Source organism: Triticum dicoccoides, chromosome 3B (genome assembly GCF_002162155.2).
Source record: "Triticum dicoccoides isolate Atlit2015 ecotype Zavitan chromosome 3B, WEW_v2.0, whole genome shotgun sequence".
In the NCBI taxonomy this organism is placed as follows: domain Eukaryota; kingdom Viridiplantae; phylum Streptophyta; class Magnoliopsida; order Poales; family Poaceae; genus Triticum; species Triticum dicoccoides.
The window spans coordinates 649,142,835-649,155,997 of record NC_041385.1 but is presented as its reverse complement, the minus strand read 5'-3'; the positions used below and the strand labels follow the sequence as shown (position 1 = coordinate 649,155,997).

Sequence of the window (13,163 nt, the reverse complement as noted above, 5' to 3'; positions counted from 1 at the left end):
AAATTGCTTTGACCGGACAGGATTTAAACTATCTGGATCCACAAAAACCCCATGCAAATCATGCACCATCCTGCGACTGTGAGTCAAGCCTTCACTGATTGCATTGTCATGACCGGGGTCTTTTCTGCAGAGGATACCTCTGTTTCTTTGCTCAGTACCAGTGCAAGGTCGAGTATTTCAGCTTATTCCGAGCTGCAGTAGGAGAAGTAGGAGTATTCACATCAGCAGTCTCCGTTTAACAGAGGTATTCAGAAATCTTTTACCGCGAACGAGCAAAGCATTTCTCGGAACTAGTACAAGCGCTGCACTGCGTTGCGCAAAGCTGACTGATGGTCTCGAAGTGGTGGCTTGGCTAGATGGGAAGCCGTGTAGCAGGAAAGAGCAAAAGCAGAGTGCATGTTGGTCACGAATCAATCCCTGTTCCTTCGGGCGCGCGCGCGCGCACGGCGTCGGTGGCCGGCCGGCCGTTGCGCCGTGCGAAAGTGAAAAGGAAAAACGGGCGCAAGGTGGCGTTTTTTTACCACACGCGTGCAAGGTTATTCGGAAATAATCACCTTTGGATCAGCCAAATCCCGATCGATCGCCTCCGCCCCAGAATGTGAGAGAGACGCTACGCTCGGGAGCGCACACAAAGCAACAAGCAAGCCACGGAGCCCAAGAAGGCAGAGCTGCAAAAGCAAAAGGAACTATGGACGCAGAGAGAGAGAGAGAGAGGGAGAGCGAGGCGAGGGAGCTCGCCGGGGCCCGTGATCCGCCTTTAACTTTCGCTTTCCTCTCCCCACGCCCCTTCTAAAAACCGGCCATGCCCGCCGGCATCCACCACTCGCTCACTCCTCCCAGAACCAGAGCGGCACGAGTAAACGTTGGAGCGCTGTGAGGTGACGTCGAGCCGGTGGGGGGGAGGGGAGGGGAGGGCACGGGCACGGCAATGTCGCTGCACATGGACCCGCCGGCGCCGCCGCGACGCTCCAACGTCACCAGCTGCGACCTGCACCCGGACGAGGCCTTCACCGGCTTCTGCACCGCCTGCCTGCGCGAGCGCCTCGCCGGGCTTGAGGCGTCCGCGGCCGCGGCCTCCGCGCCCGGCCGCCGGTCCACGTCCGCCATCCGGTCCCTCTTCGCCCGGCCGTTCGCGGCGGGCGCCTCGTCGTCTGCGGCCGGGGCGGTGGCCGAGCCGCCCGACCTACGGCGGTGCAAGTCCTTCTCGTGCGGCCGCGGCGGGGACGCGCTCTCCGCTGCCGCCGCTGCGGCGGCCGCGGTTGCCAGGGGCGACGAGCCGCAGCGGCACTCGTGCGATGTGCGGGGGCGTGCCACGCTCTCGGCGCTCTTCCACCAGGACGACCGTGACCGCGTCCGCGACGGCACGGCCTTCGGTTCCTTCCCGGTCTCGTCCTCCGCCGCTGCCGCCGTGGCGCTCACCGCCGGCGTCGCGCTTCCGCCCCAGCAGCCGCCGCTGTTACCACGGCGCGTGCTGGAGGATTTCTCGGAGGAGGACATCCCCGTGGTCATGGAGCGCGAGGACGGGATAATGCCGGTGTTCGAGCCCGCCCTTGCGGTGGACACCTCCGGCGAGATCGTTGAAGTCGAGCCCAATGCGGCTCGGGATGTCAAGGCCATGAAGGATCACATTCACACAGATCTCGAGTCGTCGGAGCCCGTCAAGCCACCGCCGAAAGACCTGAAAGAGATCGCCGGGAGCTTCTTTGGCGCCTCCGTGTTCAGCAAGAAGTGGCAGAAATGGCGGCGCAAGCAGAAGCTCAAGAAGGAGGCCGCCGTGAGCAAGGCCGCGGCAGCGGCAATGCCACCGCCGGAGAAGCCATCCAAGCCGTCGTTCCTTAGGCGGCGCCGCCTCCGAGGGGAAGCCGGCTCAGAGAACGCGTTGGGGCGGCGCTCGTGCGACACCGACCCGCGTTTCTCCCTCGACGCCGGCCGCATGTCGATCGACGACGCCGGCTTCACCTGGGACGAGCCACGCGCGTCGTGGGACGGGTACTTGTTCGGCGCGGGGTCCGGCATTGGCCTCGGCCGCGCGCCTCCGCCGGTCTCCCGCCTCCCGCCCATCCTGTCCGTCATGGAGGACACCCCGACCGCCGTCGTGGAGCGGTCAGACGGCCAAATCCCCGTGGAAGACGATGGCGACCTCGAACCTCCAGGGGGATCCTTCCAGACCAGAGACTACTACTTCGATTCTTCCAGCCGGAGGCGGCGGAGCCTGGAGCGCACCAGCTCAGTCCGCCGGCCATCCTTCGAGGTCACCGAGCCGAAGCCAGCACCCGCCGCAGCGAACGGCAACGAGTCCCCCATCGCCATCGGCGGCTCGGAGTTCTACCACTTCCACCACGCCGAGGACCTGCTGGACCGCGGCTTCAGCTCCAACTCCCTGGTGGAGGACATCTCCGCGAGCCTGGAGGCGGCAATGTCGGGCCCGGCGAAGAAGCCGCCACGCTGGCGCAAGGCGTGGAGCCTGTGGGGGTTCATCCACCGCAGGGCCGCCGGGCGCAGGGGCGGCGGGCCGTCGGACATCGCGGACCGGTCGTTCTCGGAGCCGTGGCCGGACCTGCGCGGCGGCCGCGGGGCCGGCGGGCAGAGCAACATGCAGCGTTGCAACAGCAACCTGAGCGCGCGCAGCTCGTTCAGCAGCAACAGCGGTGGGCTCGGCAGCTCGAGGCGCAGCTACGTGGACGTGAACGGGAACGTGAGGCGGAGAGGGGGCGAGGAGCCGCAGGCGCAGCCGCACGTGCTGGAGCGGAACCGCAGCGCGCGGCACTCGCCGCCAGGGCGCGTCGACAACGGCATGCTGCGGTTCTACCTGACGCCGATGCGGAGCGGCGGCGCCGGCGCGCGGCGGGGCGGCGGGGGCGTGCCGGGGGGCAAGGCCGGGCGGCAGCTGACGTCGCAGTCGTTCGCCCGGAGCGTGCTCCGTCTGTACTGAACCAAAACCCAGCGCTGCAGCTGAAGGGGGGGGCCGGTGATAGTAGCCATAGTCATAAATCCTGGTGTATTGTAGTATTGTACTAAGCTCGATCTTGTTGTTTCTTCGTGTTCATTTGGGGGTGGGGTGAGGTGGGGGGTGGTGGATAACACGCAGGCAGTTCATGTTAATTTCCTCTTGCATTTTAGTGTCCTCGTCGCATGATCCGATCAGTCGTTCTTTTCTCTTGTTATTAAATCAGCAGTTGAGGTTCTGGACGTGTATACGAGGCACGAGCTTGTGGCAATCTTGTCTCAATCTGATTCTAGGTGTGGCTCCCCGGTTTAAAAGCCCGGCGCACGCTGGACCGGCATCATCGCTTTGTGTCAAGTTGTCAAACGCGAGGGGCCCCGACCCGTACAGGTGCTAGGTCTTTTTGCCCTTTTGGATCGTGCGGGAAGGAAGGAATTCCTCTTGCTTCCCAGTTCCAAGCTTTGAGTCCCGAGATTGGGAGAGGGGAGAGCGTGACATGGACGTGGACGTGGACGGGCACGTAGGAGCACTGGTGTCCAACGTTGGCGGTACAGGGCTCGCTCGGGCCCGCCCACTGCACGTGATTGGTCCTTAAAGGGGGTCGCGTCGGGGTCGGGCCGTGCTTTCCTTGCCGCCGCCTCGGAAACCGTTAAAGGCGGGAGGCTCGCTCATATTCCCTCCGCTGGCCCCGTCGCGCGCTGGCTGGCTGGGCTCGACGCTGTCGCCGTCCCGCCCGCCTCCGCGCTTGTTTCTTTCTTCCTTCCTTTCATGCGCCGTTCTCATCGGACCGGACAGCAGTGCAAGTGTGTGCTTGTTGTGAGCCGCTGCTCTGTGTCGTTGTGTTGTGCGCCTGCGCGCCCACCCACCGGCAGAGGCAAAGAGTTTGGGCCCCCGGGCTGCTCGACCCGTCGCTCGCTGCTCTGCCGCTTTTGTTCTAGCGGCCGAATAGCGCCGGCGGGCTTCTCGCCGCGCCCGCTGCCGGTTCACACACGGGGCGCTCCTCCTGTTTGCAGTTTGTTCGCCGCGTCGATGCGTACACGTACACCAACCATAGAAATAGCCCTAGCGACGCAAGTTTTACTACGAGTAACGGTGCATACTGTCGTTGTTTTTGCAATGGGTCTGTCTAGGACACATCTAAATGTGGCATAGTTATATCGCATCTAACCTGACGTCCACTCTGTTTGTGGTCTATTTTTTTTTAGTTTTTTTTCTTATTGTTGCATTATATATTTGTGGGAGGTTAAATGTGACATCCTTAAATAACATCTAGATGTGAATTAGACAAACTGTTTTGCAATGATATAAAAGAAGGCGGCCGACAGAAGCCTTGATATGTGAGGATGACCCGACCTTTATGTTGTAGGATTGAATCGGGAGAGATAACTAGCTGCAAGCAGCCGGGATAACTAACTTTATACATGTCAAGGTTAGATGTGACTCGTATGTTGGGGGAAGGAGACACCAGACTCCTTGAATGTTTGCTTGGGGGGCTGGCTTAGAAGTTTTCATAAGGAAAACAAAAAATTGATTTTGGGTTGGCTTATATGCTATTTTCCGGACTCTTTGGAAGTGCAGAAACAATGTTATTTTTTAAAACAAAACTTATACAGACCCACTGATACTAATCTGGCCGATATGCTATTGGATCATGGGCTGGTTGATTTTGCGGATCAAGGAGGAAAGAAAAGAGGCGCTGATAGTGGGGGCAAAACTTCTTGAACATGTAGCAAATGAGATCTATCGAGCTTCACATGGATGGGGCAATGGAGTCTTCAGGCTGGAGTGAAAAAAAAGACCTTGTGGAAGCTTTGTGATCGTCACTAGCTGCATTTTCCTTTTTTTGCGTTGTATGGTTAACTCCGATGTGCCTTGTTTGGCGCCTTTGTCTCTACTCCACTTTTGTTTCTCCAGGGCAGTTGATCTCCTTGGAGAAGTGATAGCTTTGTGGCCGGGGCCTGACATTAGTATGTCTGGAAAACCTTTTATCTTGCCACAGTAGCTTGTTCTTAGGTGAACCACTTAGTTTCTTTAATGGAAATCGGGAGGGGAAGCCCTTCTTATGTTCAAAAAGAAATGTCGGGGAAGGCCATCGGAAGCCGCAAACCCGTTGTCCGAACAATCGTAAAACCACAAACCGACACTAACCCACACAAAATGGCTAGAACGTAGAGCACGAATTAGGGGGAACTAGAGGTATTTCTCATGAATGCGGATGAACTCACAAGAGCAAAGGTAGTAAGGATCTCTCGGATCTCTAACAGTCTTGCGGCATAAGCTTGTAGTTGAATAGTTTGACAAAAGGTTTTCTGAAGGATTGGGAAGATGGAGTTCTATAACCAGGGACAATCCCATTGATAGGTGTGAAAGGAAGCTAGCTTTGGAAACACGTAGGTGTGAAAACGAACCAACTTCGAGACTTAATGGCGTAGTTTCTAGAAAACTGCCGTGAAGATGCAAACAGCTGATCTCGACCAAACATTGTTTCATCAGAGTCTGAACATTGTTTCTTTAGCAACGAACTTGGGCTTCAAGAATTCTTTCGCAAATTGTGGATGGCTAAACTCTAGTAAAACAATGTTGAGCCTGAACATTGTTTTCTCTAACAGGAGACTTGTTTCTTCATGATCTCCTAACTTTGTTTCTTCATCATAAAAACATTGTTTCTGCGCGAACTGAATATCATTGGCCTTCTTCGGTGTTGCACCTAAGTTCAATCAACATCAAGAAAGGTGAAGGTGCGGGCATGTATTCAAGGTCATGGTATGAACTTAGGTTAGCATTCACCTGATCATGTATTTATTTGGTGCGACTTCTTGTGATTGGACCTATCACTATTGGAGCCTTGTCGATGGTTCTCATGTCCTCCTCATCCTCCACCTCCTAAGAAGGAGTCGTCCTCGACTTTGATTGTCCAAAGTATGGAGAGAGGTCGGAGACATTGAAAGTTGGACCAACACCATAATTCATTGGAAGGTCAATCTTGTAGGCACGGTCGTTTATCTTTGCAAGCACTTTGAATGGGCCATCTCTGTGTGGCTACACCTTGAATTTGCGCTGATCCGGGGAACAATCCTTCCACATGTGTACCCACGCAAGATCTCCTTCAAACTACTTTTGTCTTCCCTTGTTGGCTGTTTTGCATATTGTCCAGTCATCTTCTTAATGTTTTCCTTGGTATTCTTATGAATTTTCTGCATGAAGTCGGCGCACTTACATGCATCAAGATTAGTTCACTCTTGCAATGGTAGTGAAAAAATATCTATGGGAGCAACAGTTTTGAAACCATAAAATTTTTTAGAAGGGCAAAACTTAGTGGTTGAATGTACCACCGTGTTGTATGAAAACTCCACGTGGGGAAGACACTCTCCCCACATCTTTAAGTTATTCTTTAAAACTGCTCTTAGCATGATGGATAACATGCGGTTGACAACTTTAGTTTGTCCATCCGTTTCTAGGTGGCATGTGGTTGAAAAGAGAAGTTTTGTTCCTAGCTTTGCCCACAATGTTTTCCAAAAATGGCTCAAAAACTTGGTCTCACGATCTAAAACAATAGTGCGTGGTACTCCATGTAGTCAGTTTTCTTAGCTCCAAAATGGTCAATCAACACACTCTCAGTTTTCTTAGCTCCAAAATGTCCGATGAGACCACCAATGTGAGCCTCCTACAAGAGTAACAGGTGAACAGAACAATCTGAGATGCACAATTTATTAGCTTGAAACAAGAATCCTTCATGCACGTGAAAGTTTCAACCTTTTCTCTCTCTACACTTGGAGTATGGTTCAGCTAAATATTGGTCTTCGACATAAAATTCGTTGATGCTTTGTAACGCAAGAATTTTAGTACCAAGTTGTGAGAGTAAAATATGACACCTAGACAATCCACCACGTGCAACATTGTCCCTCCCTTTCTTGTACTTAACTATATAAGGAAAAGACTCTATTAATTCACTCCACTTCACATGTTTATGATTCAATTTTGGGTGACCCCTAAGGTGCTTCAAAGATTCATGGTCAGAGTGCGTCAAAAATTCTTTCGGCCACAAATAACGTTGCCATTTTCCAAAGATCCCACAAGTGCATATAATTATTTGTCATAAACTGAATAATTCAAAGTTGGACCACTTAACTTCTCGTCGAAATATGCAATAGGCCTACCTTCTTGCATTAGTACTCCTCCAACACCACTTGCATCACATTTAGTTTCAAAAGTCTTACCGAAGTTTAGTAGTGCAATCAATGGTGTGGATGTTAATTTATCTTTCAGCTCTTGGAAGGCCTTCTCTTATGTGTTTCCCCACTTGAAGGGGACATCCTTCTTCGCTTGCTCGTTCATCAGGGCAGGAATGGTGCTGAAGTCCTTCACAAAACGGTGGTAGAAACCAACAAGGCCGAGAAAGCTTCGTACTTGGCTTACATTTTGTGGTGGCATCCACTCACGCACAGCTTTAACCTTCTCCTCACCGATACAACTCTGAAGTAACTACAATTTTTCACTATTGAATACTATTATATTATCCCTTTCGTATGCTTTATAAATTATTTTTTGGACCAACCTATTAGTTTAGTGCCCAGTGATAGTTCCTCTTTTTTACATGTTTTTCTAATGACGCAAGTTTTACTACGAGTAACAGTGCAGACTGCTGTTGTTTTTGTAATGGTATAAAAGGGGGCGGCCGACAGAAGCCTTGATATGTGAGGGTGGCTCGATCTTCATCTTGTAGAATCGAACCGGGAGCAATAACAAGTTGTAAGCAGGTGGGATAAGATCATCTTTTTTTTGAGCAAAAGAGGGTTTCTGTCGGTGTTCTGGGAATGGGGGTACCTAGACTTGCCTGCCTGCGGCCTGCAGCGTGGCTCAAGGAGTGGCCCAGTACGGCCCATCTTCGTCAACACAAGCTCAAGACCCTCGCGAGGGGCCAAGCCTCGCGGGGCGGATGACAGGAAGCTTCCTCAGGGGAAGCCTCGTCAGGCTGGCTCGCGAGGAGGCGGAGAGATCAAGGCGGGGTACCTCCCGAGGTGCCCGTGACGCAAGCCATGACGACCGAAGCCCGGCGGGCGCCAGGCGGGCGCCGGCCTGGACAGTGTCCTTGTTTCCCCTTCGGTGCAAAGGGGGCAAGCACAGACCAAGGCATCAGGCAAAGGTTACCATTTCGGTGCAACAAGACCAAGACCAGCAGAACGGCAGGACGGAGGTCATCGTGGAGCCCAGGAAGGCGTCATCGTCAGAGTCTTTGGCAGGCGAGGACCAACTTTAGTCAGGATAAGTGTACTAGATGTTCCCCTTCAAAATGGCCAATTGTTGGCGCCCTTCCCGCTCAATATTTGGGAAGAGGACCAGGGCTTCGCTCTATAAGTAGGACTAGCCATTCTCGAGGCAGGATCGACCAATCGAACCTTAGCCAGAACCACCCAAACCAACACAAGAACTCCTCCCCTCGCGAGGCTGTTCTTCCTTTGTATTGTTCATCATCAGCCCCTGAGGCAATCCACACACTGGAGTAGGGTATTACACCACAATGGTGGCCCGAACCAGTATAAACCTTGCGTCCCTTGTGTTGTTCTTCGTGTAGCCTAGATCCTTTGCGAGGCGACGAGACGTGAGCCGGTAGAGGGGTGATCTCCGCGCGCACCCCAGTGTTCGAACCTCAAGGGTCTGCCGGAACCCGAAATCCGACATTTGGCGCGCCAGGTAGGGGTGCGCCGGAATCACGCCTTCCGCCGTCTTGCGTTTCCCCGTCCGTCGCATCCATGTCTGACGCTCGACGGGCCCGCACCGAGCGTCGGGCTGCTCTCGCCACCTGTGTCGCCCAGACGGCGCCTGTCGGAGGACGCCCCCGTCGTTCCCCGTTGCCTGCCGCCAATGCCGCCACCGGCCCGATGGGGAACGAGCAGCAGGCCTCATCCCTGCACCCTTCGGTGCGGCAAGAAGGCCGCACCGCTACCCCATCGCTGACTCTAGCCGGTTCGTCGTCCCACGCCCATCGCGCCCCCACGGACGCGCACGCCGCGCTGCTCCTGGCGCGAGAGCTCCTGCACTACCGTCCCATCGACGACCTCTACGAGGACTGGCTCGCTCGCATCACCGAGCTCGTCAGCGCTGTAGGGGGCTCTCCTATGCCCTCTCTCTCGCTGCCTCGCCCTCCATCCTGCGCAGGAGGCGTGGATCAGGAGGTGCCTCCACCACCTCCTCCCCAAGAAGGCGCCCTGGCTCCACGGCGCGCGGCCCCGGGACGAGACCCACCCCATCCGGTGCCCGCGCGACAGGAAAAGAGCTGCCAAGAGATCCTTCGTCCCCAAGAAGCTGCCCGCGTGCTCCCTGCACCAGCGCGTCATGACTGCGCTCCTGCTCAAGCGCGCCAAGACCCCACGCTGCTCCTGGCGGCAGCGCGCGGAGACCTCCAAGATCAAGCCCTTCGTCACCAAAGGCCTCCTGTGGCCACTACAGGCTGCCGTGCCTTCACTGCCGAGCTGCGCAGCGTAGCCTGGCCGGGCAAGTTCAAGCCCGATCTTCCTACACGCTACGACAACATGGCTGACCTTGCGGTGTTCCTCCAGCTCTATGAGTTGGGCATCGAAGCTGCCAACGGGGACGAGAATGTCATGGCGAACTGGTTTCCCATGGCGCTCAAGGACGGTGCCCGCACATGGCTCCTGAACCTGGCTCCTAGCACGATTTCCTCTTGGGACGATATGCGCACTCACTTCATCGCCAACTTCCAAGGCACTCGCGACCGGCCCCCAGCCATGAGCGACCTGCGCTGCATCAAGCAACAACCAGGAGAGACCCTGCAGAAGTACATCCAGCGCTTCAACAACGCTCGCCTCAAGATCTCCAGGGTGACTGCGGAAGCCATCATCTCGGCCTTCTCTGACGGCGTGCGTGACATCAAGATGAAAGAGGAGCTAGCAATCCATGAAGACCTATGCACATCCCTGGAGCTGTTCAACTTGGTGTGCACCAGGGCTGAGGAAGAGCGCCTCTCCCTCCTCAAGCTTCCGGCTGCCGATCCAGAAGAGAACAAGCCCAAGGTTAAGGACATGAAGCGCAAGGGGGCTGCTGTGCTTGCAGCAGAGCCAGACACCAAGCAAGGCAGGGATCAACCTGAGTCATCCAAGGGCAGCCGGTACTGCGTGCACCACAACCTCCACACCCACAACACCAACGAATGCCAAGAGCTCAGGGCTGTGCGAGATGGGCGTATCGGCCGATGCCACGAGCGCAACGACTGGGGCTATGGCCGAGTAGGAGGAAGAGGTGGAGGACGATGGGAAGACCGTGGCCCTCGCCAAGGGTGGCGCGACCGACCTCGCGAGGACCGCTGGCAGGACAAACCTCGCGAGGGAGGCTGGAGGGATCAGCCTCGCAAGGATTGCCCTCAAGGCAACACAGGCCTCCCTCCTCTTCCACCATCATCGAGGAGGAATGAAGGCCATCATCAGGACGAAGGGGCTGGGGGCTTCCAGGAGCCGCGCGCAAGCGCTTGTATTCTGGGCGGCGCTCAGGCCCCAGCCTCTCAGCGCGTCTTCAAACAGTTTGCTCGCGAGGTGAATGCAGTCCTCCCCAAGCTTGAGGCCACGCGCCCTCTCAGGTGGTCAGCGTGCGCTATCATGTTCAGCTCAGCGGATCAGCTCAAGTGCGCAACCACGACCAGAGTCCTCCCGATGCTTTGCTCCCAAGTCATCAGCAATGTGCAAGTCACCAAGACCCTCATCAATGGCGGAGCGGGACTCAACGTCCTGTCCGTCGAGACATTCAACAATCTCCAAGTGCCGTACGATCAGCTTCAGCCAACCAAGCCTTTCTCAGGAGTCACTGATGGTTCCACCGTTCCAATAGGGCAAGTTCGCCTTCCTATCACCTTTGGGCAGCGCAACAACTACCGCACCGAGCTCATTGACTTCGACGTCGCCCACATTCGCCTGCCATACAATGCCATTCTTGGGTACCCAGCTCTGGCCAAGTTCATGGTAGTGACTCATCACGGCTACAATGTCCTCAAGATGCCAGGAAGCGGCGGAGTCATCACGGTGCCTTGTGAGGAGAGGGATGCAGTGTGTTCTCTTGAGCGTGCTTTTCAAGCCGCGGCAATCGAAGACCCAGATCACAGGAGCGGAAGACTTCCCAAGGCAGTCCCTAAGAAGAAGAAGGCATCACCTGGTCCGAACCCCCGGGAGGCAGGCCCCTCCAGTGGCGATGTGTCAGGATCCACGCCCATTCAAGGGGCGCCTCCTTCTGTCGCATAGGAAGGAGCGCCCGGCGCCCTCCTCGGGCAAGGCTCGGGGGCTCTCTCCTGGAGGGCCACCGACTTTGCCAAGGTCACGAGGGAGGCGCTCGGGCACCACTTGGAGGTGTGCTTCAAAGCACGTTTCCCTCAGGAAGGAACAAGGCAAGGAGGGCTGAGGGAGTCCTGGAGTAGGGGGTGTCCGGATAGCCGAACTATCATCATCGGCCGGACTCCAAGATTATGAAGATACAAGATTGAAGACTTCGTCCCGTGTCCGGATGGGACTTTCCTTGGCGTGGAAGGCAAGCTTGGCGATACGGATATGTAGATCTCCTACCCTTGTAACCGACTCTGTGTAACCCTAGCCCTCTCTGGTGTCTATATAAACTGGATGGCTTTAGTCCGTAGGAAAAACAACAATCATACCATAGGCTAGCTTCTAGGGTTTAGCCTCCTTGATCTCGTGGTAGATCTACTCTTATAACACACATCATCAATATTAATCAAGCAGGACGTAGGGTTTTACCTCCATCAAGAGGGCCCGAACCTGGGTAAAACATCGTGTCCCTCGTCTCCTGTTACCATCCGCCTAGACGCACAGTTCGGGACCCCCTACCCGAGATCCGCCGGTTTTGACACCGACATTGGTGCTTTCATTGAGAGTTCCTCTGTGCCGTCGCAATCAGGAAGGATGCCTTTTCCCGTCTTTAAAGACGGCGCCGTCATCAAGGGGGCTTTGGCCGCCGGCCAAACTATCCGGCTAGGTGGTTTTCTTATGACCGCCTGTTCGGCCACCGCCCCGACGGTGACCTCTCAGGTCATCAAAAGCGATCTTCACGTCAGCTTGGAATTCGTCGAGCAGTTAGATCCGATTGAGCTCTCCTCCGTAAACGAGCTCTTGGATCGCATCGCCGCCCTGGGAGTCGCTACAGACTACGATCAGATTGGGCTTAAAACTGATCTGAGAGAAATTAACTCCCCCAGGCTACCCACCACATCGTTGTGGTAGAGGAACAATGCGGCGACTCTTCTTCTATGTTGAAAACCAACCATGTCCGGATTCCCGATCCCTCCATGCCGGATTCCCGCGGAGGGACGGACGCCAATCAAATACTGAACCTAGAGTCAGGCATCGGACCAGATTCGTTGGAAAGCATCCAACAAACCAAGCTTCCAAATCCGGAAGCTTCTTGGCCTTTGAGCCTCAGGTCGGGCGGGGTTCCGAACTTAATTCCACCCGCCCACCCAAACATAAGCGATCTATCCCAAATACGGCAAGAGCCCGATGAAACAGTACATCGTTACTGGGCCAGATTCCTCCTGGTTATGGACAGGATAAAGGACTGCCGTGAAGAAAGCGCGATTTTAATTTTCTGCAACAATTGCACAGACAAGGGAATCATAAATGCTATCAGTCGTCGCGAAGTTACACGCTTCACCGACCTAGCGACCATTGTACAAAAATACTGTGCGATGGAGAGTGCCTGGAAAACCAAAACTAGGTTCTGGGACAATCCGGCCCTAAATACAACCCCAGTCCAAAATAAAAGGGTGCATCATACTCAAGCACCTGGGTTAAAAACCAAAAAGCAAAAAACCCCTAAAGGGTACGGAACCGTACTGGAGGGATGGCTCAACGGACCCTGCAAAATCCACAGTACGGAGGGCGCCACTCCAACACATAGCCTTCGAGCATGTTGGATACTACGGCAGGTGGCCAAAAGTGGTGAAGGCTTTTTAGCCCCGGGCAACCAGCCCGACAGTACCAGTACGGTATTAACAGTCTTCGAGACTTTCGCATCAAATAACATGCGGAAACGAACAATCCGCAGCCTCGCCGAAGTCTACCAAGTAGCAACAGCAAATCCATGGAGCGACACGGCCATCACCTTCAATGCCAGCGACGAACCTAAATTCCGAACAGCTAGAGCACCAGCCGCATTGGTCCTCAGTCCGATAGTGGATGGCTTTCGCTTTACCAAGGTACTCATG

General features: G+C 55.1%; 1 protein-coding gene across 1 annotated transcript; it reads left to right on the top strand.

The window, feature by feature from the left end:
• Positions 1-1,149: 1,149 nt before the first annotated feature.
• Positions 1,150-3,035, top strand: LOC119277627 (protein OCTOPUS-like). The gene has a single exon (XM_037558909.1). It carries the CDS (start codon positions 1,508-1,510, stop codon positions 2,930-2,932), a length of 1,425 nt encoding a protein of 474 aa, XP_037414806.1. The 5' UTR covers positions 1,150-1,507; the 3' UTR covers positions 2,933-3,035.
• The last annotated feature ends 10,128 nt before the right edge of the window (positions 3,036-13,163 follow it).

Excerpts from the sequence above, each read along its gene's own strand:
- LOC119277627 (XM_037558909.1), top strand. The coding sequence starts at position 1,508 with ATGGAGCGCGAGGACGGGATAATGCCGGTGTTCGAGCCCGCCCTTGCG.